The 23,900-nt window shown below is 42.1% G+C and overlaps 1 protein-coding gene across 4 annotated transcripts in view; it reads left to right on the top strand.

Moving 5' to 3' along the window:
* LOC140487980 (tyrosine-protein kinase JAK2-like) overlaps positions 1-23,900 on the top strand; it is a 295,730-nt gene that overhangs the window by 176,538 nt on the left and 95,292 nt on the right. For all 4 annotated transcript variants that reach the window (XM_072587498.1, XM_072587490.1, XM_072587479.1 and 1 more), the window contains 3 exons: positions 11,449-11,572; positions 13,974-14,091; positions 18,802-18,947. In XM_072587498.1, the coding sequence (XP_072443599.1) occupies positions 11,449-11,572; positions 13,974-14,091; positions 18,802-18,947 (388 nt within the window). The remainder of the gene's footprint in view (positions 1-11,448; positions 11,573-13,973; positions 14,092-18,801; positions 18,948-23,900) is intronic.

Below are 23,900 nucleotides of genomic sequence, written 5' to 3'. Positions count from 1 at the left end.
ACCATGGCATCCATCGCTCAAATCTCTCCAACCTCTCCCCATCTGAACACGCACTCCTCTGTTCCCTTTGCTCCAGCCCTAACCTCACTATTAAACCTGCCAGTAAAGGGGGTGTGGTGGTGGTATAGTGAACTGACACCTCCCTCCTCTTCCTGGACCGCTCCATCTCCGGGAGCCAGCTCACCCCTGATATCCATTTCAAACCCACTGACTCCCACAACTACCTTGACTGCACCTCCTCTCACCCACCCTCTCAATTACTCCATGTCTGCTGTAACTGCTCCCAGGATAAGGCGGTCCACTCTAGAACATCCCAGATGTCCTCCTATTTTAAGCATTGTAGTTTCCCCTCTTCAGTAATTAAGGATGCCCTCAACTGCATTTCCTCTATTTTCCACACGTTTGCCCTCAAATCCCCGTTCTCCCCAACAATAATAAGGATAGAGTCCCCTTAGTCCTTGCTTACCACCCAACGAACCTCTGAAACCAACACATTAGCTTCTGAAATTTCCGCCACCTACAATCAGATCTCACAGCAAATATGATATTTCCTGCCCCATCCCTGTTCGCTTTCCGCAGGGGCCATTTCACTCCGTGACTCTCCCGTCAACTCTACACTCCTCACCAACTTTGCCACCACACCTGCAACTGCAAGAGGTGCAAAACCTGCTCCCACACGCCTCCCCTCTCACCTCCGTCCAAGGACCCAAACAATCCTTCCAGATCTGACCGAGATTCACCTGCATTTCATCCAGCCTCATCTATTGCATCCATTGCTCCCAACGTGATCTCCTCTATATCAGGGAGACCAAATGCATACTGATTTGTAGAGCATCTGTGCTCTGAACACATCAACCAACCCAACCTTCCAGTTGCCATCCACTTTAATTCCCCCTCCCACTCTCCTAGTGACCTCCTTGGCCTCCTCCACTGTCCAAGTGAGGCCAAAGGAAAACTGGAGGAACAATACCTGGTGGGCGGCACGGTGGCACAGTGGTTAGCACTGCTGCCTCACAGCGCCAGAGACCCGGGTTCAATTCCCGCCTCAGGCAACTGACTGTGTGAAGTTTGCACGTTCTCCCCGTGTCTGTGTGGGTTTCCTCCGGGTGCTCCGGTTTCCTCCCACAGTCCAAAGATGTGCAGGTCAGGTGAATTGGCCGTGCTAAATTGTCCGTACTGTTAGGTAAGGGGTAGATGTAGATGTAGATGTAGGGGTATGGGTGGGTTGCGCTTCGGCGGGGCGGTGTGGACTTGTTGGGCCGAAGGGCCTGTTTCCACACTGTAAGTAATCTAATCTAATCTAATCTAATCTAATCTAATACCTGATATTTTGCTTGTGGAGCTTACAGCCCAATGGCCTCAATATTGACTTCACCAGTTTCCAAAGTCCCTCTTCTTTCTGCCTAAGTCCATGTCTAGCCCCACGTCATCTCCTCTCCTCCCTGACCTGTCCTAATCCCTTCATCTTCCCACTCACCTATCCGCTCCACCCTTCCCCACTGACCAATCACAATAAGCCCCTACCTGCATCCACCTATCGCCGTCCCACCTACCCTTCCCCTAGCTCCACATCCCCTCCCCTCCCCAGTCCTCCCAAAATGTTGACTTCCCTGCTGCTCGGATGCTGTCTGACCTGCCGTGCTACTCCAGCTTCCCACCTATTAACTTTGGCTTCCAGTATCTGTAGTCCTTACTGTCTCCTAGCCTGAGATCACTGTAACCTTTGGTAACATGTCATGATACAGTGATGATATCATGATTACTTTTCTTAAAGATACACTGACCTTTTAATCGTAAAACATAGTGCAAAAGCTTAAGACTGTTCAAAAAAATTCTAGATAGCTGCTATTTCTGAAGGATACATTTCAAAACTAACGAGATTACAATATATCTTTACTTGTATGTTTATTACCCCACCCGGTGCACCCACCTGCAATAGGTCTTCTACTATTGTCTTGTGTTGTATTGTTCTTAATAATGTAGGTAACTCACCATCTAGTACCAGGCAACTAACCTTTCCACAGTTTTTTGCTCTTCTAATTCACCTCCAATTTGCTATTCTTACTGTGCCTGAATAGTGAGGGCTTCTAAATGCCAGCTGTTTCCACCAGGTTCCCAAATCTTCTGAAAGTCGGGTGTTTAATACTTTCTTGAACAGTGTAATTGGCTGTTTTTGAGTGCAATTTAGTTCTGAGGCCTGCACTCTGCCTTGACCTCATGAAAACCACTGACCACTGAAGTGAGAGGCAGCTGACCCTGCACGCAACGTAGCGGCCTTTCTTTCTCTCTGTTCATTTCTAATCTGACCTAATCCCGGATGGGGAGAATCTGATTTGCGTCGTCTGCATTGAGCTAATGCATCCAGTTAAGGCAATGATCCTCGAAGTGAGGGGTTGGGGCTTCAAATGGAATTGAGTTTGAGACAAAAATGAGTTCAGACTAGGTTAAAACAACTGTAATCTTGTTGATAGCCCCTATCAATCTCACTAAGGGGCCATAACAATTTTAAAGTCTCCAAATGGACTTGCAGTAGGAGAAAGATTCTGAAGCCCTTTGCTGGTATGACTGTGCAGAGTGTGTTCAGTCTTTCCCTTTATCACTGGAAATACCCCGTAAATGTACTTTTCTTACCCCAATGCTCTTTATCTTTTTTTCTTGTAGTATGGAGACCAGGAATATACACATAGCCAGATGGTATAACCAAAATTCTTTACAGTTGAACATGTCCTATATGCTTTTGAGTACTTGTTCCCTAGAAACGAACCCCAATGCTTTGGAATGTCAAGGCCTTATTAATGACTTGTGAGCTTGAATCCCTGGACTCTTTGTAATTGAACAAAAATGAGGACTGCAGATGCTGGAAACCAGAGTCTAGATCAGAGTGGTACTGGAAAAGTACAGCAGATCAGACAGCATCCGAGGAGCAGGAAAATCAACATTTCGGGCAAAAGCCTAATTGACCCCATTTAGAGTCTTATTTTCTGAGGAGCAAGTGACCTGTCCTTACGCCCCTGACGAAAATGCACCCCTTCACACTTGCCCCCATTGAAACTACTTTTCCCTGTACATGCCCAGATTGCAAGTTTCATAATGCTACCCTGCATTTTGTTGCACTTTCCCTCAGTATTAACCATACCCTCAATTTGGGGAACTCCACATATTCTGAAATGATACTTTCAATTCCTGCCAAACTATTTACTGTAAACTGTGAACAAGAGGCGTGAGGAACAATTCACATGAGACACCATTTCTTAGTTTCTGCCAGATGTCGTAGCTTCCATTTACCTGTTAGAGAAATAAAAATTGGAGAAATGTGTTGCTGGAAAGGCTCAGCAGGTCTGGCAACATCTGAAAAGGGAAATCCGAGTTAACCTTTCTGGTCCGAAACTGTTAGACTCTGCTTTCCTTCTTCTCTCCTGATTCGACTTAAACATGAGCCTGTTAGTTGGCACTATATCCAATGCATTTCAACGTCTGCATATTATGTCCATTGGCTTACACTTGTCTTTGTATTGTTACTCTTTCAAAGCTCAAACATGAACATTCCACTTTAATCCACATTGATTACTTTATCTAGCTTTCTGTACCTGCTTGAAAATCACTGCTTGTAATTCAGTTATATCTATTTTGTTTGCTTAAGTTTGTCTTTTTTTTGTTGCCACATTTACAGCTTTTACTCCTCTTTTAAATATTGTCCATGTGTATGGTTTATATGTGCTTTTATTTGCGCTGATTCAATTTTATGATGACTGTGATTTCCTCTCCTTTGGACAATCTTTGGCTCATTTAAGAAACTGAGAATACCTGACATTAAAAGGAATAGCTTTATAAAGTTTGACTTGTTTAAAAAAATTGGCAACTTCCACTGCCTATGATTGGCAAAGAAATATCAGTTTTTGTAACACCAGTGGGAATACCATGTAAAGTTTGGAATTAAAAATACTCTGGGTTTTGAATATTAGTACAGATCGTTCTGGGATAACCTGCGTTCTGACGGCGTGATTTGGTGGAAGAATTAGGGGACAGTATTTTCAAGAACGCTTACCTCTGTTCGCAATAGCATGATTTAAGCAGGGATTGTATCGCATGCTCTGTTCCACACCTGTGTGATGTCAGCATCTGTCTTCATACTGTTCTGTGTGTGTGCTGATGTCAGCTGCTGACGGAGCAGCTTTCAGTGAGAGATGCTGTACAGAGACCAGCTTTCTTACATTTTTTCCATGTACTGTGTTAAATTTACTTTATTGTTTTGTTAATAAAGATGATTTGGACCTTCATTCAGGCTGTGCTATACTTTGTGTTAGACTTTTAGGTGATTTTTGAGTGATTGTGTGATTTTCTTTTTTGCTGGTCTGCCCCAACCCCATTTTTCCCATTGACCCCATTATTTCTATTGAGCAATTTTCTATTAAGCAAGGTTTCACTAGAACACAACTATGGGGCTATAGGAAAATTATCTGTTGAAGGTATTGCTGGGAAAGAATCTCTGTCTGTCTCTCTGTCTATCTCTGTCGTCATTCATGTGTTAAAGACCTTCTGCACCCTTGCGTAAATATGTTTCAGTGACTAACCTCCCCAGAAACCAGTTCAAAAATTTAATAATTAATCTTTGAAGCTAGGATTTTCCTCTGATATCTAACTTAAGTATTTCCATTAGCTGTGACCATTAAAACTTTTTTTTACAAAGAGTCCCTACAGTATGTAATCAGGCCTTTTAGCCCAACAGGTTCACACAAACCGTCCAAAGAGAAACCCACCCAGACCCATTCCCCTACCCTATATTTATCCCTAACTAATGCACCTAACCTACATATCCCTGGACATTACGGGCAGTTTAGCATGATCAATCTACCTATACTGCACATCTTTTGGATTGTGGGAGGAAACCAGAGTACCCAGATGAAACCCACGCAGACACTGCAAGAATGTGCAAACTCCACACAGTCACCTGAGGTTGGAATCATACCAGAGACCCTGGCACTGTGAGGCAGCAGTGCAAACCACTGAGCCACCATGCTCGTCGTGTTTTGTCTGTTCAGCCTCACATCCCCACAGCCTTCTGACTCAAGAATGCACGGGAAAAGAAGGAGGTTAGAATTGGGCATAGATTGACAGTGTACAATTATGTTCTCTCTTTCACCCCTTCTGTCTAGTCCATAACAAGATTTGGAAGAGTTGCGTGTTGAGCAAGCATTTTCTTGATGTTGAGATAGAAGATTGCATTTTCCAACCAAACCCTAGATGTTGAAACAAAATTCTCACCAGTGAGCAGCAAGAGGCCTATTGAGGGGATCATTGCTCATTATTACCCTCGTTACTACTTAATCTCACCTCATTGATGCACAGGCATCCAATCGCCCAACCACAAGATGGGAACTAGAGATCAAGAGTTTCCAGTGTGAAAGTTAGAACAGGTACCTGCTGAGACCAGGTCTCTGCTTGCTCCTCCAGGCATCCATTTTGGAAACCCACTACAAGTGTGTCAGGGCACGCTTCATGGGAGTAGCCACATGACCTTGAATGTTTGCCTCTGACTCGTATCAGCTGCACCAGTCCCTCATGGCACATCTCTGATCTACTTATAGAATGCTTCTGCGCCTTAATGTTGTGTTACGGAGTTACTGCAGGGCCATTTGTCCACAGGAATAGGTACCCAATAGGTCTGGGCTACATCTCAGGACTGCTCATTTGTTTGCTTAGCCCTCACTCACTTTCCACCTACCAGGTTTCTCGCGGCATCTCCACCTTATCTTGAATGTCAGCACTTTTCCCCCTCAGCCACACTTCGAAGGCTCCCAGTATTTCTGTGTTGCCTTGCTGTTCTGAGCTAACACAAAGCCAGGCAGTTTGTTATGCTTGTTAGTGTTCATTACTCAAACAGGTGGACGTGATGCTGCATAGCACAGGGCTGCATCAAGCTTATACCTGCACCCAGGTGCCAGCCATATTCATGAGCAAATGCAATGCATGTGCCACAAGCAGACGTCCATGTCTCAAATTGATAAAATCAGGGAGACAGCCTTCAGTCAGGGGTTCCTAGCTCAATAATCTGGAGCAATATCCAGTATCAGTGCAGGGGCTTGGACAGTAGACTGCTTGGAGTGGTCATGGATGGGTCCTCTCCTCGTGTGTGAGAGGCTAAATATTGAGCACCTTGCCACTCAACATGGCACTTTCTGCCCTTGAGTGAACTGTTTTTCTCCTGGAATCAGAGAATGGGAGTGATTTGAGTAGGGTGAAAGTGGGTAGCACAACTGTTTGCCCAACTTTAGCTCACCTGCAACAGCACAATGTCTTGAGAGTAGGATGCACAGAGGCCAGATAGAGTCTGTAAAGTGGGAGCTTAGGGTGGCTGGCTGGCTGCAGGTGAATGAAGATGTTGTATAAAATTGACAGAGTGGAGGAGCCTGAGCCTTTGTGGAGCGTGGGTGCAGTACTAGAGGCAGAGTGAGTACACAATAGCAGGGAGAAGATGGTGGCACTTACTGAGCTGGAGTGGGAAAGGTCAGCGATGCTGCATGATCCTCCAGGTGGTTGAGACCCCACTCACCCAGGGTTCAACCTCTGACCAAGCTAGCAGGGTCTGATGTTGTGGCTCCCTCTGGTTGTTCTGGGGATAGAGGACAATCCTCCTCTGCCCAACTATGTCTAGCAAGACCCTGTCTGCAATGTGACATGACAGTTTCGCCATACCCAGTGTAAGTGATGTGAACAATGCAGCACAGCTCCTTACTGCCAACTGTTTACTGGTGCGTAACAATCGTATCAAAGATGGCACAGCATCTTTGAAAGTAGACTATCCTGTAAGTGACAAGTGCTTCCAGCTGTGACAAGTACGTGAATCAGGCTGGCTGTGGGCAACTGGTGTATCATGCAGGCATGTAGTTAATAACGGTCATCTCACACGAAACCCTCCATAAAGTTCAACGTAAATGACATTGTGTCAAAACATAGGAAGGTTCAGACCCCTGTTCCATCCAACTAGCTCCACATAATTACAGCACATTGTGCAGTACTCCACCTCACCGTGGTCTCCTATTGTAAAAAAATCGCTAAAAGCTTCAGATAGTACATGAATGATGGTTCAATTTTTTTTCTTCTTTAAACAAAACGTACAAAATAGAAGTTAGGCAGCAGGGAAAGGAGCCAAAGTTTGTCATTTTCCCTTTGCCTGAACTTCACCACCTAAATAAATCTGAATAGTGTAAATATTTGTCAGTTGTAAGCTTTTAATTTATGTGAAAGGATGGCAATATCACAATGTGTCAGGGGTCAGTGCCAATTTAATCCTCTGCTCCCAATCTTTTCTCTGAATTACATGAGATGAAGACAGCCATGTAGACCTTCCAAAGGGGGTGTCAGAAGGTTTTTTTTTCGCAGTGATGTTCATAGAAGTACTTTGATATTTCTGATGTTTCCATTTTTAAAGAAAAATGTTTTGATTGAAACCTCCAATAACATAGGCTCCGTCTTATCTCTAATACCCAAGGAAAACTTTCTTTCCTACAAAAGTCTAGATACACAGTCTTGAAGGATCTAATAATACAAAATATGACAAATCTCTTAGTAGTTCGGGATTCTTGCCCAGCCAAGGATTTCACCTGATATTGGACTTCCTTGCAAAACTCATAAGCAATACTTTGCCTCTGCCATTATCATGCAAAAAAATTGATCACTTGCTCATTCCACCCACAAGAAAGATGCACAAAGAAATCTACTAATTTGCACTCTATTCCATTGACCTCTTTATCAGGAGGGATCATAACTTGTTGTATTGTGCCATTTTTGCAACCCCTGCCTCCCAATTCAGTCTTTGCAAGACTCAGCAGATAGTCCAGGCTCCATTGCTATATGTCTTACTTCGAGTTTCTGTTTCAATCTGAGCTGTGGCTACAGCGCCCAGTGGCTTTGCTGGGACAGGAGAATTACCAGTAATTTAATTAATCAGCAGACCACTGGGAGGACATTTTGGGAGGGGAACAAATAGGTGTGGTATGAGGCAGTCAATCAAGTCTGGGTGGCCATGGACTTTTTTCACTGGGGAGATGGAGGATGTGCTGGCTTATCCCCAGAGCAAAATGCAGCTTTTCACATCTGGGAGCAGGCTGCTTTAGCCAGAGTTAGGAGGAGGATAACTGTGATGCAAAGTGTATGGTGTATGTGGACTGACAGTTAGAACTTCAGTCGTCCCAATATTTCGCCAGAGGAAACGGCAGCTCCAGAAACACTACACGTTAGACAGTTAAGTTAAAACATAATGGAGAAGTCTTGGAGCTGCAGCTTGCTCACTGAAGGTGAGGTAGAGTGCTCAGGATACTAAGTGAAGAAGATATTAGATTGCAATGTTCTGTTAACGTATGGGCACACGTTTAAGTAGGGGTGAGGGGTGTTGAGATTTTTTGACATACATTGCATTAGCTGATCTTCAATTTATCACACAATCTTTACAGTGTGGAATTAAGTCATTCAGCCCAATGAATCCATGCTGACCCACTGAAGAGTGACTCACCCCGCCAAACTATCCCTGTAACTCTGCATTTCCCATGGCCAATCCACCCAGCCTGCACATCTTTGGACTGTGGGAGGAAACTGGAGCACCTGGAGGAAACCCACACAGACATGGAGAGAACATGCAAACTCCAGTCGCCCAAGGCTAGAATCGAAACAGGGTCCCTGACTCTTTGAGGCAGCAGTGCTAACCACTGAGCAACCATGTCACTCGTCTGTCCGTGCTGAAAACTATTTGACTCACCTCGGACAGCTTCATTTTTTTTGTTATCTTCTCCAATTCATGCCCTGAAATAAAATGGACTGAAAGCTAGATTTTGTTTTGCAGTCGATGAATTATTGCTCGTGACTTTCTAAGGATGGGTTGATCAGAGCAGATACATGAACTAGCATGTGAGTGACCCACATCAAAAACTGCAAGCATTGAAAGCACAAAACGTTTGAAGAGGAAGCAGCTCCACTGCACCAGTTGTTTTTAACTCTTAAGCAATGTTACTGACATACAGCCGATGGCATACTTTCTGCTTCCCTATGTTAGAATAAAATCATAGGATCATGCAGTGCAGAAAAGCTTATCGCTTCAATTGGCCCACTACCCGTATATTTGAAGCTAATTTGCAGACACAGGATAAAGCTAAAATAGAAAATTTATATATGGCTTAACTAAAGAGCTTTTTATCCAAATATTGTGTTCTTCATGGCAGTCTGCCAAGTATTAACATTCCAAGAAGACCCTTCTTGCTGAATCTTGTTAAATGTAAGCAGGGGGAGTGAGGTAGCTATTTATTTAGTGCAGTGGGTATTCAGGGTTATTATATACACTAAAAATTTGAGCAACACACCAGGAAGAATAAGTATGCTGCAACTTTTAAACTCTCGCTATCATCGTCATTTCTCTTTGGTTTAACTAAAAACTCTTTCCTGTTCAGCTGGAGAGAACGAGATGTCCACCCCAGTAGTCTGCTATCAGTGTATATTGTGGTTTGATTGTTTAGCAGTACTGTGGCCGTAAGGACTTGTTTACTTCCTTTCCTAACACTAATGTTTTAGATTCTTCCACATTCTGCTCAATACTGTGCCTGACTGCCAACCAAGATATCAGGGTCACCAGGTTTTGGGAATGAACCTAGTATGTCACTCTGCTTTCCACTGACTATCATTTCCTTTTCAACCAGTTGAAAAGTTTAAGGACTTTAACCTGTAGGTATTAACATAGAAATGTTTTCTGTCTGTAATACGTTTTAGTCTGTTCGTATGTAAATATCTAATCTTTGCCAGTCCTTCCTCAAGTTTCTAATCGTTGCTCTGCATAAGAAAGACACTCAAAACCATTAAGAGCAAAGCTTAGTTGGTGTCACTGTATGTTTGTGCTTCAAAAACACAGGAACAATAACAATGAAAAAACTAATGACTGTGGATGCTGGAAATCAGAGACAAAAAACAAAATTGCTGTCTTTCCAGCACCTGTGGAAGAAAGCAGAGTTTTGTGTCCAGTGACCTATCTTCAGACCTCATGTTCTGAATTTTCCAGCAATTTCCGTTTTTGTAATTAAATATGAAGTTAGATTTGTCCTTAGTTGCTGTAATTTAGCAACAGTAGGTGAGAATACCTGAAACTTTACTATGTCAGCAATTACTTTGATATAAGACCAAGGATTTTACTAACACATTCACCAGTTTGGTGTTAATTCCATTCTCATATCTTTTAATTTTGCTGTTGCAAATAGATTATAATGTTTGAAGCAATTCACAAAACCATAAGGATTTGCAGCATAATTAAATGATGGGTGATTACAATTCCATTGCAACATTTAAAGTATTGCAAGCTTTACAATTCCCAGGATAGTCAAATAAAGCACTGCAATAGTCAATACAAAGAACTAATTAATTGTTGAGGAAATGTCAATGTTATAATTCTCACTTGTGTTAATCTTAAAAATCACACAACACCAGGTTATAGTCCAACAGGTTTATTTGGAAGCACTTGTTTTCAGAGCCCTGCTCCTCCTTCTTGTAGCTGTGGAGAATAAGATAGTAAGACACAGAATTTATCGCAAAAGTTTACAGTGTGATGTAACTGAACTTATATATTGAAAAAGACCTGGATTGCTTGTTGAGTCTCATCTTTTAGAATGACCATGTAGGTTTTAGTTCGTTCATGTGTAAATTGCAAAACTTTTTTTAGAAAATTTACATTCTCAAGTGAACTTTAACAATTAGTGTCATGTCAGCCCAGATAATGTATTAGCTCCCAGTGTGAGGCTGTCTGTGCCACAATGGTCAGACTGATTCTAATCTAAAAAATGGATTTACAGGATCTTAAATGGATTCATGCAGTTTTTGAGCACAGTAACATATAATTCCGCAAATACAAATTCACCCCACAAAATTATATGTGTATGTGTGCATGTGGGTGTGTGTGTGTGTGTTTGGGGGGGGACGTTATGAGTGTCTGTGAGAGGGTGTGTGTGAGTGTAGAGGGATTTAAGTCTGTGAGAGGGTGTGTGTGGGAGTGTATGAGAGAGGATCTGCCTGAGTGTGTGTGTGTCTCTGTCCGTCTGTCTGTGTGTGTCCGTCTGTCTGTGTCTGTTTGTGTAGGATGCAATAGGGTCACCTGTTGTGTGACGTGAACCCAAAGTCTGGGTTGAGGCCATCCCCATGGGTACCGAACATGGCTCCGAAGGTCCGAGGTCGAATGTCCCGGACGGCTAAAGTGTTCTCCGACTGGGAGAGAGCACTCCTGTCTGTTGATTGTTCTGCAGTGTCCATTCATCCGTTGCCGTAGCTACCTGATGAAGGAGCTGCGCTCCAAATGCTAGTGCTTCCAAATAAACCTGTTGGACTATAACCTGGTGTTGTGATTTTTAACTTTGTACTCCCCAGTCCAACATTGACATCTCCAAATCATGTATTAATCTTGACTGCCTTTTTGTTCAATAGGTTTTTCACCAGTGTATTATACCCTTTTTGCTCTGATGAATGAACGAGATCGGTATTGGTATCCTCCAAACCATATCTTTGATGTTGATGACTCTGCAGATGTAACAATCATTTTTCGACTAAGGTAGGTTGAAATCTCCAAGTATTAATATCAGTAGTCAATATTGTATTCTGTCAAAATATTGGAGCTCTTTTCAAGATTCTCTCACAAGTTTGTTATTGTTTCTTTGAACATGTTTCATGTTATATTAGTGACTAAACAATGAATAAATTGTATAATGGGGACTGTGTATTGTCTATCTGAAACATACTCATTACATGTTGTTCAGATGAAATGAAGGGCTCTTTCTTTATTTATTTTTCATTTTCTTGGGATGTGGGTGTCACTGGCAGGGCCAGTATTTGTTACCTATCCTACTAGACCTTGCACTGAGTAACTTGCTCAGCTATTTCAGTTGGTATTGTAGAGTTGACCACCTTTGCTTTACATCTGGAGTCACATGTAGGATAGATTGGATCATATAAAGGACATTAATGAACCAGCTAGGTATTTACGGCTGTCAGGAGTTTCATGGTGCCTTTCAATTCAACCTCTCTTTACCTTAAACTGAATGCAAAATTCAGTCATTCATATATTCTGATTGCTACTAACTGGAGGTGCCTTCATTAAGAAGCTTTAATTAATCCTGCCTTGATGCACACTACCTCTTAATATGCTTTGGCTCACAAGTCTTCACAAAAATGTAATATTTTTCTTTTGTCTGGTTTATATGTACAAAGTGTGACTCGTTTTGTGCCAGCAAGGCCTGGATGTCTTTGACAGTGAGAAAGACAACTGAATCTAAATATTTTTTTATGCAGGTTAATCCCTTTGATTCAATGGTTTCTCTCTCTCTTAAGCAAAGGCACAATAATGCACAATTAAACCTAACGTAAAATACCACAGGAGGTCGGACATAGAAAGTGAACCATGGAGTGGCACGGTGGCTCAATAGTTAGCACTGCTGCCTCACAACATCAGAGACCCAGGTTCGATTCCAGCCTTGGGTGCCGGTCTGTGTGGAATTTGCATATTCTCCCTGTGTCTGTGTGGGTTTCCTCCCACAATCCAAAGATGTGCAGGTTAGGTGATTTGGCCAGGCTAAATTGCCCATAGTATTTAGGGATGTAGGTTTGGTGCATTAGTCAGGGCTAAGATTCAAGTGATAGGGTAGGGCAACGGGTCTGGGTGGGTTACTCTTCGGAGGGTCGGTGTGAACTTGTTGGGGCAAATGGCCTATTTCTATACCGAAGGGATTCTATGAATACTTCATTGGTTTTAAGCACTTAAAACATGACTTCTGTATTTTTACACAAAATTAAACACTTTATTTGAGTTAGAAGTATCTTAGCATGTAATATAATTCAATCAAAATCATAGAATCTTCAGATCTCTGCTCTACTCAACAGTAGCAATTGTTACTGTTGACTCTGCACATTGTGGGCCCACATTCCTCACGTCAGAGTTTTGAGGATGTGATGCAGTATTGGATGTTGGGGTATGGTTTCTACTTTGGTCATAATGTAAAACTTTGCACATTCAAACATTTCGAAAGTGCTGTTCTCCCTGTCAACCCCACCTCAGATTCCCATTCAAAGTCATTTGTGTATCACTTAATATAAAAGTGGCCACAAACAATCCAATTGGACAGCACCGACCAATGCAGTTTAAAAAAGAAAGACTTCCTGAAAAGAATCCTTGATATGTTAAGGGGTGTAAATAAAACAAAAAAATCTGATATAAGTTGGAAATCAATTTTTTTTTAAAGTTTAACTGAGCTGTTTAAATCCAAAATGGACACTTTTCTAGTTCTGTGACAATTGCTTTAACTGAACAGACCTAATACTGGATCTTTCAATTCCACAGTACCTTTACAGAGTGTTTTTTTGTTGCAAGGGCTAAAATGAACATTGTCACATCAGCTTAAATTACCTCACTGGAGATAAAACCCATATGACATTACAGACCACATATTGACACCAAAACAACCACTACCTAGGATATCTTTAAGGTATATGGAAGAGTGAGTGAAATGCAAGCTAAGATTCTCTCTCTTGATATACATTGCAGCAACTCAAGTGCCAGCCAATTATTACAGGCAGACAACTCATACCTTTATCAATCAAATTGTACCCTCACTCTATCTCACTACTTCCTTTCCTAGGATCCCATTTGAAAGATACTTTAAGTGACAGCCCTTCTCATTCCATCTCTATACATGGTCAGTTTTTACTGGCCTTTACAAGCTTAGATGAATCACATTCACGTGATCATTCCCGCAAAAAGTGGTGGGGACTGTTCTGTAAATTTGGGAATTACTGACATTCATTTATTCAGGTGAGAGATGGTCAGGGTTCAGAAAATGAAACCATCCTTTTAGTTGTATGCAGTAATCTGTGGGCAGTATTTATTTAACCATTTAGGCTCAGTTGACTAACAATTTAATCAAACTGCAAAAGTGATCCTTTCTATATTCTCTCCACAGATTCTACTTTCCACATTGGTACAGTCCTGGAAATAAAAGAGCTTATCGTTACGGAGTTGTCAAGGGTGCAGAGAGTCCTTTTATTGATGATAACATCATGACTTATCTTTTTGCTCAGGTAAACTTTGCTATATGTTTTGGGTTGGTTATTTTTGTTTTAATCACATTCCTAGCTACAAGCGATGTGTTGGAACTGAGACTTAACTGTATGGATACACGTTGAACCACAGTTGATTTGTCCTTTGTACACAGTCTAAATGTTTTGATGGAATAATTAAATTTGACTTTAATGTTGAGCGCTTTATTGAGCCTTTATATTTGTCCAGCTAAGTGACACTAATAAAAAAAATCTGAGCTCAATATGAATAACTCAGCAGATTCATATTAAAACTGTGGAAATGAAAGCTCTAGAACTCCTGTCTACCCTCTCATGACAATATATATATATTAGAAGTAGAAGGCTATTTGGCCTTAAGCCTGCTCTGCCATTCCACTAAATCTGACTGATCTGATTATGGCTTCAATGACACTTTCCTAATTGTTCCTGATACCCTTTGACTCCCTTGTTACCAGACAATCTATCTACTAGTGCCCTGCCTCAATGTGCACTGTAGAAGAGATTTTTAAAACTCTGTCCCCTGGTTTGAATCTCTCCCACAAGGAGAAACATGCTTTCAACATCTATCTTGTGAAACCCCTTTCAGGATTGTACATATTTCAATAAGTCTCTTATTCTCCTGATCTCCAGGATGTAGGCCCAGCCTTTCCACCCTCTCCTCTTAACCCCCTCATCCCGAATCAGAAGTGTGGTCCTACTTTAAACTGTACATGTCTTAAGGTGACCAGCTTGAATGTGGTATGCTAGACATGGTGTCACTAATATCCTGAAGCAAAATATCTCTACTTTTAAATTCCATCCCCCTTCTAATAAACAACCATCTAAGTTGAAAGCTATGTATAGCTCTGATGCTGCTTGATTTGAAGTGTGGGAAATCTGGATGGATGGTTTGCAATGCAGAGTAATGCTGGCATCGTGGATACATTTCCCACACTGGCTGAGGTTCCCATAAAGGACTCTCGTTTACAATCTCTCCCCTCACCTGAGATATGGTGGCGCTCAAGTTAAACCACTAGCAGTCATCTCTCGCTCTCTCGCTCTCTCTTGCTCTCTCGCTCTCTCACTCTCCCTCTCTCTCTTTAATGGGATGGCAACCTCTGGTCTAGTCAGATTCTGGTGATTTTAACTTGATGTAATGAGTAACTCTATGAATATAAATACTTGTCTTAATTAATGAAAGTAAGATTTTGTACATAGTCATTTCTTTTGACTAAAAATAGTAATGGCTCAAGCAACTTTAGAAATTTGCAGCAAAGTTTAGTGTGGACTAACCTCAAGAATTATGTCTTGTATATCTTAAAATATAAGTCGAATTTCAGAAGTAGTTGAGAGGACTCCACTGCCATCAGGAGAACTTTATTTTTGTGAACTGAATTGTCACAGCAATACCATACTAAGAGCAAATTGGGCTGCTATTGTGTGTCAGTATGGTTCGTTCTGGTCAAATCTGATGCTGAACTGACCCAGAATTGTGCTAAGTTGCTGAATGACCAAACGCTATCAGCTGGGTAGACCTTGGAGTTAGTAATTTTGATCTTCAAAAACAATATAGTGCTGTTCTTGTATAGTGAGATGAAAATGTCCCAATAAAATGTACGACTGTGTTTCTATCCCACCATAAGTTACCCTCATGTTGGTAGATCATAAAAGATCATAGAATAGATTGTAGTATCCTTACAATGTAGAAGGAGGCCCTTTTGGCCCATAGAGTCTGCACTGACCCTCTGCAGAGCATCCCAACCTACCCAGCCCCTTACCCTATCCCCGTAACACTGCATTTTACTATGGCTAGTCCACCTAACCTCCACATCTTTGGACTATGGGAGGAAACCGGAGCATCCAGTGGAAAACTACACCGACATAGTGAGAATGTTCAACCGCCGCCCAGACAGTTATCCGAGGCTAGCATCCAATATAGGTCACTGTCACTTTGAGGCAACAACGCTAACCACTGAGCCTCCATGCCACCCATAGCTGCTGCCATTTGTACAAGAGAAACAAAGTCAAGATTTAATTCCATTGTGAAGGAATTTAGTTTTGATCTGTCAGCTGCAAATTTTAAGTGTATGAGAGGGAGCAGAGTGACTTTAGTTGCAGCTTGTCATGAATTTTTTTCTGCCCATTTATATTTCGTATGCAGTTGGAGTTATGGAAGTTAACTTCTCCCAACGATATCAGGCAAGAAGCACAATGACATCCATGACGAGAAGAATGCCCTGCACACTATTAGAGCTAAACAAGGGATATCCTTCACTCACAACTAAAGTGGGCTTCAGCCTTTGCAGTGCTGCCTCTCTTCTATGTGCTACAGAGGCTCGTAGAGCTACATCAAGCACTAGAGAAATATGATGAGCAGTGCTTTTGCAAGATCCTTTTAAATACATTGGTTCATTCCAACCTCACCCTCCTCTCCCAAGTCAGCTTGCCAAGCATCAAGTCACTAATCACTCAAAACCATCTCTGAAAGGCAGGATATGCACAACATGGGATGCCTGAAACAACTACTCTACTTAGAACTGAAGATCCCAAGAGCACAGTGGAAGTACGTCACAGGATGTCCCCAAAACATCCCTGAATAGGTCAAATGTCTTCACCAACTCATGGGATTCCCAGACTGGTTGGTGATGACAAAAGTGAAGGAAGCCAAACGGGTAATGGTTTTGAGGAGGCGGATGCCACTTATTCGGGTAAATCTGAGAATTCTCCACCACTTTCCCAACCTCAGCAGTGCTGAAATCTTGGGGTGAGAGGGGTTCTGGAATTGATCTCATTGCATCTTTGAAAGCTTTATCCACTCTGAAATTGCAGTGTTAAACCCTATAAATTATTCTCTAATTTTCCAGAATTGTTGAGCTAGCTAAAAACTGATCATCTTATGACTGAGTTAGCAAGCCAGACCAAATCTGCCTCCCATCACTGGATTCGCAATACGGTAAAACTAATTCAGTTGATAACCCTCAAAATTGCTCAACTGTTCCCAACCAGACTTTATAAGTAAATAATCTTATGTACCAATTTTAAATTCAAAACAAAAATTAACAATTTATTATCAATTATATGATTTTAGCAGAACACAATGAACTACAAGACAATTTAATTAACATCTATTATCTAAGCCCAATATTCTTTGGTCACCAAACCCCTACTTGCACACTGCTAGAGACACACACCCAAGAGATAAATTTAAACAAAACTAAAGGAATCGTAAGTTGCCAGTTTGATAGGAATTTCAATAATGAATACCAAACATTCATGAATTCAAATAGATTGTATTGCAGGTATGTAGGAATTGTGCATGCTTAAATTCTGAAGTCACCAATCAATGAAAACAGCTTCCCCAGACCTCCAGAGATTTTTCTTGCACTGTTAAAGACTTTTTTTCCTCAGGACTTTGAACAAGTCAGTAACTGGAGACTAACTACTAAGCACAAAAATCAAACAATCTACTGCTGCAGCTGGCAAAGCACCACCGCCTCCTGCCGAAAAATCTAGTCAAAATCAGTTCACCCTTTGATTTCTCTTTCTTTTTCAGCAACCTCAACATTTTCAACATTGTGGCTGTACAGGATATTGGTTAGGCCACTGTTGGAATATTGCGTGCAGTTCTGGTCTCCTTCCTATCGGAAAGATATTGTGAAACTTGAAAGGGTTCAGAAAAGATTTACAAGGGTGATGCCAGAGTTGGAGGATTTGAGCTATACTGAGAGGTTGAATAGGCTGGAACTGTTTTCCCTGGACCGTCAGAGGCTGAGGGGTGACCTTACAGAGGTTTATAAAATCACAAGGGGCATAGATAGGATAAATAAGCAAGGTCTTTTCCCTGGGGTGGGGGAGTCCAGAACTAGAGGGCATAGGTTTAGGGTGAGAGGGGAAAGATATAAAAGGGACCTAAGGGGCAACTTTTTCACGCAGAGGATGGTATATGTATGGAATGAGCTGCCAGAGGAAGTGGTGGTGGAGGCTGGTACAATTGCAACATTTAAAAGGCATCTGGATGGGGATATGAAGAGGAAGGGTTTGGAGGGAATTGGACCAGATGCTGGCAGGTGGGACTAGATTGGGTTGGGATATCTGGTCGGCATGGATGAGTTGACCTGAAGGGTCTGTTTTCATGCTGTGCATCTCTATGACTCTATTGTCTATGGTTGGTTGTTCAAAACCAGTCACTTGATTTGAACAATTCAACATCGAACTAACTGCCAGTCCCTGAGCATAGCAACATCTTGGTGCCAGATCATTTATATTGTGTTTTGAGCAGTAATTAACCTACAATGTCTTTCAACCAGTTCCTAATGGGAACCGATAATCTTTTGTTCTTTTTTTTTGAACAAGATGATGTTAAATGCAATTCTTAACTGCAACTCAGCACCAAACTAAAAATTAGAACAATGAAGAAAAATGTGATCTCACCAACAAAAAATAACTTCTTTTTTTACTGATTTTTAAGATAAAGTCTGAGTATGATAATTGAAAGCAGTGAATGACGTGTATAGACCAGGGGATAAAGGGACTTCAGTGCATTATTGCCAAGACAGAATATTGCATGTCCTACTTAACAAAATATGTTATCCGACTATGTCATCCACTAAGTGTGGATGCAGTTGGGAGGCCTGCACTTCATCAAAGGAGAGACATGGGAATATTCTTGCTACATTGAAACCTAATGATGGAGTGAAGAGAGTGCTTCTAATTAAAGCTTTTCCTTCGTAGTGGCGTGATGACTTCATTAATGGATGGATAAAAGTGCCAGTTACACACGAAACACAAGAGGAATGCCTTGGTATGGCAGTGCTCGATATCATGAGAATGGCAAAGGAGAAAGACCAATCTCCTTTAGACATCTATCACTCAACCAGGTGAGAAGTCAAATGTTTTTAATGGTTTTCTTCCAATTCCATTAACTTTGCATAGAATGGAAGACTAAAATGGTCAAAGCACTGGGGGATTCCCATCAGCCCATCATGGCTGTGACAGTCCTTGGCCCATTCCCCTGTCTTTTCCTTAGGGTTATAAAAGCTTTTCTCTTTAAATAATCGAGATTTTCTGTGAAAAAGCACAATTGGATCTGCTCAGTTAGTACTCAGTTAGTGTATTCCAGATCCTCACTCACTCGCTGTTGAAACATGTTGGTTATCAACTGACTTCTTTTTTAGTCAAGATTCAAGATTCTCTATACAGGACTAAGTTGCAGTTTTCTGGTGGCTTCACTTTAGAAGTGCTTTATCATATTTGAATTCTTTGCAATCAGTGTGTGTACATGTAACCAAAAAGATCGTAACTGGAAATCATCCCCAGTTATCATAAAATGTGTGCAGATAATCAAGCACAAAGTAAGCTTCCCAGACTCAACATGACTGGAGATGGTTGATGTTGGTAGCATGTTTACAATTGGGTATATGAGCTTTCAAAAGGAATGTGAAAGAGTCTGGTTTGTAATCAAAATTGAAACTCATGGTACTAAAGGAACAATTACTTTGAAGATGTAATGTCGACTTAGATACAAAATGCAACGGGAAGTGTTGGACACTTATTTGTTCTTGGAGGGAAGGACACTGTGATGTTCCCCAGGGGTTGATGTTGAGGGAACTAATGCAGTCTTCACTGTACATTAATCAACTGGACTTGTACATAATTCAAAGTTTGAAGATTACTGAAGACTTTTAAATGTAATATTTGATGAGGTGGATAGACAGGTGAAATGTGCAGATAGGTGTCTGGCAGATGAACTTGAACTCAGAGCTATGAGGTGATTCAGTCTGGTCAAGACAATTTTAAAGGACAGCTGGAAACCTAGGTTGAATGGATGAAAATATTTCACGGTGACAGAATGGATGAAACAAGCTGTTAAAATGGCAGATGGGTTTGTAAGTAGATGCAAAGGGACCATATCTATGAATAATTGTGCTTGGAGAGGAAGTTGTGCAGTGTTTTGGACAAGAAATCCAGAAGTTCCAGCTTTTTGAGTGTCTGTCAAATTTTTCTTTTCGTTGATGTGGGTCTTGTTAGTTTGACGAACATTTATTGCCCATCCCTAATTGCCTAGAGGGTAGCTAAGAGTCGATCACATCACAGTTGGTCTGGAGGTACATGTGGGCGACACCAGGTACGAACAGCAGATTTTCTTCTCTAAAAGAACATTAGTGAACCACATGGGTTTTTATGGCAATCACCATGCCATCAAACTGCTCTTTTATTCCAGAATTTTATTGAATTTAAGTTTTAACATCTGCCATGTTGAGATTTGAACCCACATCCCCAGAACCTTGAGCCTAGGGGTCTGGATTACTAACTCAGTGACATTATCACTACATCACCACCTCCCCATTCTCTAGTTTCCCACCCTCGATGGCTAACCTGGACTACTTAGTAAGTTTAAAAAAAAAATCTGTAGCATGTTAATGCAGCAAAGGAACAGATAGCAGCTAGGGAGGCAGAGAAAGAGGCTGAAGAGGTGGCGGTTGGTGCATCTCATCATGGTTTGGAAGGTCCTGTCAAACAAGCTTTGAAAAGCTTCTACAGTGCAACCAATATTTGGTGTGTCCTGCAGTCATTGTGCATCTGTGGTGGATGGAGTCACAGTTGGAGGAGTTCCAGTCAAGCGAGTTACTTTTATCCTGGATATTGTTGAGCTACAGGCCTCTCGTTTGATGGCTTATGACAACTTAGGACTCAAGTATCTAGGCCTGTGATAGGCCAAGTAACTCACCCGTGCTCATCTCTCAGCTCTTAGTGAGTGAGTTTTCCTGATTGAGGGTGCAGTGTGTAGGTTGCCATGTATCAGACCCGGCCCTGCACTTAGTCCCAAAATGAGACCATTCCACTCTGTTATCGTGGTACGTATTAGCATCGACGATATATCCAGGAAAGGGATTGAGGATCTGAAAAGTGACTATAGAGAGCTAGGTTGGAAGCTGAAGAGCAGGACGAGTAGAGTAGTGATCTCCGGTTTGCTATTGGTGCCACGAAATAGTGAGGTGAGGAACAGTCAGCGAGTGCAGCTTAACACGTGGCTGCGAGGCTGGTGCAGGAGGGAAGGCTTCAAATACCTAGACTATTGGGATCTCTTCTGGGGAAGGTGGGACCTGTACATGAAAAATGGGTTGCACCTGAATTGGAGGGGCACAAATGTCCTGGGTGGGAAATTTGCTCGTGTCGTCCGGGAGGGTTAAAACTAGTTTGGCAAGAGGCTGGGAACCAAAGCTACACATCTGAAGGGGCGGTAGTTGTAGATAGGGCAGTGACAGGATGTAATGAATCTATCGGAAAGGTTTTTCATGTCATGAAACAAAGGGATCGGTTAAAGTGTGTCTGCTTTAACGCAAGGAGTGTCAGAAATGAGAGCAATGAACTTAGAGCATAGATCAGTACTTGGGGCTATGATGTTGTGGTCATAATGGAGATGTAGGTTTCACAGAGGCAGGGGTAGTTGTTTGATGTTCTAGGGTTTAGAACATTTAAAAAGAACAGGGCAGGTGGAAAAAGAGGAGGGGGTGGAGCATTGCTAATCAGAGAGTGTATCACAGCTACAGATTGAAGGTTGTCAAGGAAGGTTTGTCTACTGAGTCAGTATGTGTGGAAGTTAGGAACAACAAAGGAGCAGCCACCTTAGTGGGGGTTTTCTACAGACCCTCTAATGGCAGTAGGGAGATCCAAGAACTCATAGGCCAGCACATTTTGGATAAATGCAGATGTAGCAGGGTTGTTGTTATAGGTGACTTCAACTTTCCCAATATCGACTGGAACCTCCTTAGTGCAGATGGATTGGATGGAGCCATTTTTTTTGTCAGGTGTGTTCAGGAGGGTTTCCTTACTCAGTATGTAGCCAGGCCAATGAGGGGAGAGACCATTTTGGATTTGGTGCTCGGCAATGAGTTAGGACAGGTGTCAGATCTCGTGGTAGGAGAATACTTTGGTGATAATGAGCATAACTGCCTGACATTTACCATAGCCTTGGAGAGGGAAAGGATCACTTATCATGGGAAGGTACTTAATTGGGGGCAAGAGCTATCAGACAGGAGTTGGGAAGTACAGACTGGGAGCAATTATTCCACAGAAAGGGCACAACAGACATGTGTAGACTGTTTAAGGAGCAGTTGTTGTGAGCGATGCACAAATTTGTTCCTCTGAGAAAGGGTAAGGTTAACGAGCCTTGGATGACGAGAATGGAGGAGCTTCTCATCAACAGTAAGAAGGCAGCTTACGTAAGGTGGAGGAAGCAAGGATCTAGCACAGCTTCAGAGAATTACAGATTTGCTAGAAAGGAGCTCAGAAGTGGACTGGGGAGAGCCAGGAGGGGGCACGAGAAAGGCTTGGCAGGAAGGATTAGAGAGAACCCAAAGGCACTTTACTCATACGTGAGGAATAAGAGAATGATCAGGGAGAAGCTAGGGCCGATCGGAGATAGCATAGGGAATTTATTGAGTCTGAACAGATATGGAAAGCCCCAAATGAGTTTTTTTGCTTCGGCTTTCACTAGGGAAAGAGCCCTTGTTGTGAATGAGAACTTTGAGGAGCTGGGAAATAGGTTTGAACAGATCAAGATTGATGATGTTGATGTGCTGGAAATTTTGGCAAACATTAAGATTGGTAAGTCCCCAGGGCCAGACCAGATTTATCCTGGGTTGCTCCAGGAAGCAAGAAAGGAGGTTGCTAAGCTTCTTGCAAAGATCTTTACTTTCTCACTCTCCACGGGAGTCGTAGTAGAAGATTGGAGGGAGGCAAATGTTGTTCCTCTTTTTAACAAGGGGAATAGGGAAATGCCTGGCAATTACATACCAGTCACTCTTACATCTGTGGTCAGCAAGGTTTTGGAAAGAATTTTGAAGGATAGGATTTATGACTATTTGAAAAAGTATAGCATAATTAAAAGCAGTTAGCATGGTTTTGTGAGGGGCAGATCATGCCTCTCAAATCTTATTGAATCCTTTGAGGGGGTGACAAGGCAGGTTGAGCAGTGGATGTGGTGTATGTTGACTTCAGCAAGGCATTTGACCAGGTTCCCCGTGGTAGACTCATTAATAAAGTCAGGAGGTATGGGATACAGGGAGATTTGGCTGTCTGAATTCAGAATTGGTTGGCTGGGGGCAGAGAGTGGTTGTAAATGGAAAGTATTTTGCCTGGAGGTCAGTGTTGAGTGTGTCCTACAGGGCTCTGTTTTTGGGGTTGTGCGCTTTGTAGTCTTTATAAATTACTTGGATGAAGAAGTTGAGGGGTGGGTTAGTAAATTTTCCGATGACACAAAGGTTGGAGGTGGCATTGATAGTATTGAGGGTATTGCAGGCTGCAGCGCAACATAGACAGGATGCAGAGCTGGGCTGAGAAATGGCAGATGGAGTTCAACCTGGATAAATGCGAAATGATGCATTTTGGAAGGTTGAACTTGAATGCTGAATATAGGATTAAAGACAGGATTCTTTGCAGTGTGGAGGAACCGCAGGATCTTGGTGTTCAAATGCATAGATCCCTCAAAGTTGCCACTCAAGTGCATAAGGTAGTTAAGAAAGCATATGGTGTTTTGGCTTTCATTAACAGTGGGATCGGGTTTAAGAGTCGCGAGGTTTTGCTGTAGCTCTACAAAACCCTGGTGAGACGACACTTGGAATATTGTGTCCAGTTCTGGTCGCCCTATTATAGGAAAGATGCGGAGGCTTTGAAAGGGTGCAAAGAAGGTTGATCAGGATGCTGCCTGGACTATAGGGCTTGTCTTGCGAAGAGAGGTTGACTAAGCTCGGACATTTCTCGCTGGAGAGAAGGAGGAAGAGAGGTGACCTGATTGAGATATACAAGGTAATGAGAGGCATAGATAGAGT

Source organism: Chiloscyllium punctatum, chromosome 2 (genome assembly GCF_047496795.1).
Source record: "Chiloscyllium punctatum isolate Juve2018m chromosome 2, sChiPun1.3, whole genome shotgun sequence".
Taxonomy (NCBI): domain Eukaryota; kingdom Metazoa; phylum Chordata; class Chondrichthyes; order Orectolobiformes; family Hemiscylliidae; genus Chiloscyllium; species Chiloscyllium punctatum.
This window is presented reverse-complemented; position numbering and strand designations above follow the sequence as displayed.